Here is a 5,000-nt window from a genome sequence, read left to right on the forward strand (position 1 = left end):
TATGATAAATAAATCCAAAATCTATAAAAAAAAATGCTTTTTTAAAGATTTATTTAAAAAAAAATTAAAAACATAGTACTTCGTCAGTTTTGTAGGTTTAAATGCTTTAAAAACCCAGTTTTATTATATTTTAATGAAAAAAATAGACTAACTTTTGGTAAAGATCCAGGTTAAACGGCAAAAGTTATATTAAAATTTTTTTAACGAGGTCAGAAGAACGGTCAATAAGTTCCTATTTTGCTTTTGGTTTAAAGCGTTTCATTATATAAATGTGGTGTTACCTTTACCCGCATTTTTTCAATTTTTGCTGAAATTTAGCCGGCATTATCAATTTGGCCAGAATTAATGATAATTTCGGCCAAAATCACATTTTGAAGATCGGCGATTTTAATCCAATAAAATTAATTTTGCCGATTTTGAAAACTATACATGCGATATTTACCCAAAGACGATGCTGCACCATAATTTTTATTAGGGCAAGTATATTGAAAAAATTTTGCCCTTAAATTTTATTATATTTCCCCTGACTGTTAAAAAGTAAGTATATTTTAATAAAATATAAAGTAAAATAAAAATTTATATAGCCTTAGTAGCTATAAATGTTTATAAAAGTATAATAAAAATATCATATAAAAGATGGTATCATAATAAATATTTTCAAACAATAAAAATAATTATTTTATGTCAGAGTTTGTATTACCATTTTTAAACGCAAATATATCAAGATTCACTGATTCGTTTTCTATAATTTTAGGCTCATTGGAAAGCCCTTGTTCTGGACTTTATAGGCGAAAAAAGAGCTCGCCGATTGAATCATTAGATCCAGAGATATTTACGTTTAAAGTTGAGGTATGAACTTTTTAACATGCTTAAATGCAAATATCTTGGGATCCACTGATCCATTTTTTATAAATTTAGACTCTTTGGAAAGCCTTTGATCTGGTCTATATGAACGAAAAAAGAGCTTGCCAATTGGATCACTGGATCTGGAGATATTTACGTTTAAATTTGAAGTACAAACTTTTTAATATGCTTAAATGCAAATATCTTGGTATCCACTGATCCGTTTTTTATAAATTTAGGCTTTTTGGAAAGCCCTTGATCTGATCTATATGAGCGAAAAAGAGCTTGTTAATTGGATAATTGGATCTAAAGATATTTACGTTTAAAGTTGAGATACATATTTTTAATATATATAGTAAGTGCTAAAAATTATATTAATTTAAATGAAATATTTACCAAATTATAGTTAAGATTGCCTGCCGAAACTAAAAAGAAAATTCCAAAAGGTTTCGGCCAATCAAATCAAATACTAAAAATGCTGAAATTAGGCCGAAACTTGGTCTTAATTTTGGCCAAAATTAAAATTCGGCCGAAATTATGATATTGTGTCACGTGACATTACACCAATTTCCAAAAAAAGGAAATTTTGTTTCCCAGTAAAATTGGTAAAATCAGTTCACAAGGGTTATACAAATTTCCAAATAAGGAAATGTATAATGTCGATCATTTTCTGGCCAGAATTACATCCTAAAAATGGCCAGAATTACATCAGGAAGTCACGGAAAAAATGTTCATCAAATGTACATCGGTCACTTGATGTACATCATAAAGAAACGCTGAACATCGGACCCTGCAATGTACTACCGATGTCACAACATTTGATGTTCATCGCCAAATCAAAGATGTTCATCACCTGTACATTACGATTAATTAACATATTTATTAATGATATTAAAATACATGCATTATTTATTATTATACTATCATTATACTATACAAATGTATTATTAACTAATTAATATAATATCTATGGCTATTTTAAATCTATATAATATGTTAAATACTAGATAAAAATTGATTTCCAAAATAAACCTACAAAGAAAAAAATGAAAATGTTAATAAAACTTTTCGTTAAAAATAAAAAAAGTAAAATTCGAAGGGATATATATACCTTCGAAATAGGATCCAGTCGCGTCTTGGACCTACAAAAGAAAAAAAAATGAAACCGTTAGTAAAAACGTTTTGTTAGAAAAAATAAAAATTTGAAGGTACTGTATATACCTTCAAAATTCCATATAACAGAGTGATCCCAGATCCTACAAAAAAAAAGCAAACAAGAAACATTAGTTTACGTTTCTAAAAAAAAAATAAAAAAAATCCAAGTTTCGAAGTGAATTGAAATCTTTGAAACTTACCAATCCGTTAAGATTTGTTTTCTTTTTCCGTTCTTCAGAAATCCACCCAAGATCTAAAAGAAGAAAAAGAATTAGAAATAACAAAAAAAATTAAAAAAATTAAAGATTCGTATTGTCCTTAGAAATCTTTGGGTTTTCTGTTCTTCGAAAGCCTATCCAAAACCTAAAAATAAAAGAAAAGAACGGTTAGAAACCGTTCATAATAATAAAATAAATAAAAATAAACCAAAGATTCGTACTTACGAATTTTGGTTTTTTCCATTTTTCGGAAGACACCCAAGAAACCCAAGACCTAAAAATAAAATAAAAAGAACGGTTAGAACTATTCATAGTATTAAAAAAAAAATCTAAGGGTTGTAATATAATACTTATGAACCTTAGTTCTCCATTTTCCGTTCTTTGGAAGACCACCCGACGGAACCTATAAAAAATAAAATAAAAAGAACGGTTAGAACCGTTCATAGTATTAAAAAAAATAAATCTAAGGTTCATAATATAATACTTACGAACCTTAGTTCTCTGTTTTCCGTTCTTCAGAAGACCACCCGACAGAACCTATAAAAAATAAAATAAAAAGAACGGTTAGAACCGTTTATAGTATTAAAAAAATAAATCTAAGGTTTGTAATATAATACTTACGAACCTTAGTTCTCCATTTTCCGTTCTTCAGAAGACCACCCGACGGAATCTATAAAAAATAAAATAAAAAAAACGGGTAGAACCGTCCATAGTATTAAAAAAAATAAATCTAAGGTTCGTAATATAATATTTACGAACCTTAGTTCTCCATTTTCCATTCTTCGGAAGCCCTCCTGAGACACTGAACCTATAAAAAAAAAGAAAGGAACGGTTAGTAAACCGTTCCATAATAATAAAAAAAATAAATAAAAACTAAGATTCTTACGAATCTTGGTTCCTCTTTGCGAAATCCCTTTCCACTATCTCCCTTTCCCAGTTTTTTACATTAAAGTCCGGTTTCATGAACAAGCCGGCGTCCTACAAAAAAAAACAATGAAAAAGAAACGTTAGATCGTTTCTTAAATTAAAAATAACAAAAAATCTTCCCCTTTCCAGTTTTTTACTACCTTAAAGTCTGGTTTCGTAGTATTCAAGCCAGCGTCCCCTAGTAAACGTCCTACAAAAAATAAAATAATAAAGAGAAACGTTAGTTCGTTTCTTAAATTAAAAATAACAAAAAATCTTCCCCTTTCCAGTTTCTTACTACCTTAAAGTCCAGTTTCATAGTATTCAAGCCGGCATCCCCCTAGTAAACGTCCTACAAAAATAAAATAATGAAAAGAAACGAAAAAAAAAGATAAAATTAAAAATAAAAATAAAAAAAAAAATAAATTAAAAAAAAGTAACGAAACTTATAAGTGTGAGAAAAGGGGGAGAACGAAAGGGAAGTGAAGGACGAAAGGAAAGGGAAGGATATAGGAGAAGGACGAAAGGACAAGAGGACGAAGGGAAGTGAAAGAAAGGGAAAAAAAAAGTTTTAAAGTTTTTTATTAGACTTTTTTTTATCAAAAAAAAAGATCAATCGGCAAACTGATCACGTGATAACGATCAATACTAACTGAAATTTACTAGTTAGTAATTATATTTTTATTATAGCAAAGATATGTACATTGAATATTTATTATTAAATGCTGCACATCATGATAAAAATTTCATTGATGATGTTCATTAATGTTAAATATTACTTGTACAAGGACCCCGCTTACTTCTAATAAAGGTCTCCGGGCAAAATTTCAGATTTACTAGTAATTTTACCAACCTTTCTTATCTCATAATTTTACCATATATATATAGTGACCTTTTAAAATTATATTAAATTTTACCTTAGATTTTCAGAGACCTAAATTTTTTTAAATATTAAATAAACAAAATATTTTATAATCATTACAATAAATTTTAAAAATTTTTTATTTTTACTAAGTTTAATTCTTATTCTTTAAAGATAAATAACTTTTATTAGTAAAAAAAGTACTTTGAATTACAAAAATACTATAAAAAAAATCTTAAAGACACACATCTTTAACTTTACTTCGAAACTATTATTCACTTACTTTCTTTAAAAAAATCTAATTAATTTTTTTTAAAAAAAATAAATTCGTAATTGGTATTATTATGAAAAAATGCTCGTACCCCATAAGTATTAATCCAACTGCTATGAAAATATTTATCTAAATATTTTCGACCTTGCCGAACAACTTTACTTAAGGATGAAAAAGTGATTTCATTTGACCAAAGTGCCCAAATTACGCCCTATAATCACTGATCGGGAAAATAAAAAAAAATTAAAAGTGCGAAAATTGCTCGTATTCCGTAAATATTAAACTGATTCTTATGAAAATTAATATTCAGGTAGTTTCGATCTCGCCGAACAATATTACTTAAGCTTAAAAAGGTGATTTCATTTGACTAAAATGCCCAAATTACGCTCCGAATTTAATAAACAAAAAACGTAAATTTTAAGTTAATATTAAAATAAAAAAATGCTCGTATGCAATAAATATTACTCCAACTGCTATAAAAATTCAAATATAAGTAGTTCGACCTTACTAAACAACTTTCTTAGATAGTAAAATATGATTTGATTTAACCAAAGTACTGAAATTAAATTCTGAAGTTGCTAATTGCTATACGAATTTTTATATTTTAAAAGCTAATTTTTGTAATAATTTTCAAAAAGATAGTGCTAATGCAAATAAAATTAAAAATATAAAATGGTTTTTACAAGTATAAAGAAGAGAATAAATTTTTTATTTTGAGAAAAAATTATAAAACGTATATTACCAA

At 27.0% G+C, this 5,000-nt stretch overlaps 1 protein-coding gene across 1 annotated transcript; it reads right to left on the reverse strand.

Annotated features, from left to right (window-relative positions):
• Positions 1 to 1,790: 1,790 nt before the first annotated feature.
• OCT59_008226 (uncharacterized protein) lies at positions 1,791 to 3,179 on the reverse strand (the record flags this gene model as incomplete). The annotated part of the gene is made up of 10 exons (XM_066142320.1): positions 1,791 to 1,875; positions 1,955 to 1,985; positions 2,065 to 2,099; positions 2,199 to 2,251; positions 2,425 to 2,490; positions 2,575 to 2,619; positions 2,709 to 2,753; positions 2,842 to 2,886; positions 2,976 to 3,024; positions 3,103 to 3,179. 10 exons carry the CDS (start codon positions 3,177 to 3,179, stop codon positions 1,791 to 1,793), a joined length of 531 nt encoding a protein of 176 aa, XP_065999212.1.
• Between the last annotated feature and the right edge of the window lie 1,821 nt (positions 3,180 to 5,000).

This window comes from Rhizophagus irregularis, chromosome 16 (genome assembly GCF_026210795.1).
Source record: "Rhizophagus irregularis chromosome 16, complete sequence".
Classification (NCBI taxonomy): Eukaryota; Fungi; Glomeromycota; class Glomeromycetes; order Glomerales; family Glomeraceae; genus Rhizophagus; species Rhizophagus irregularis.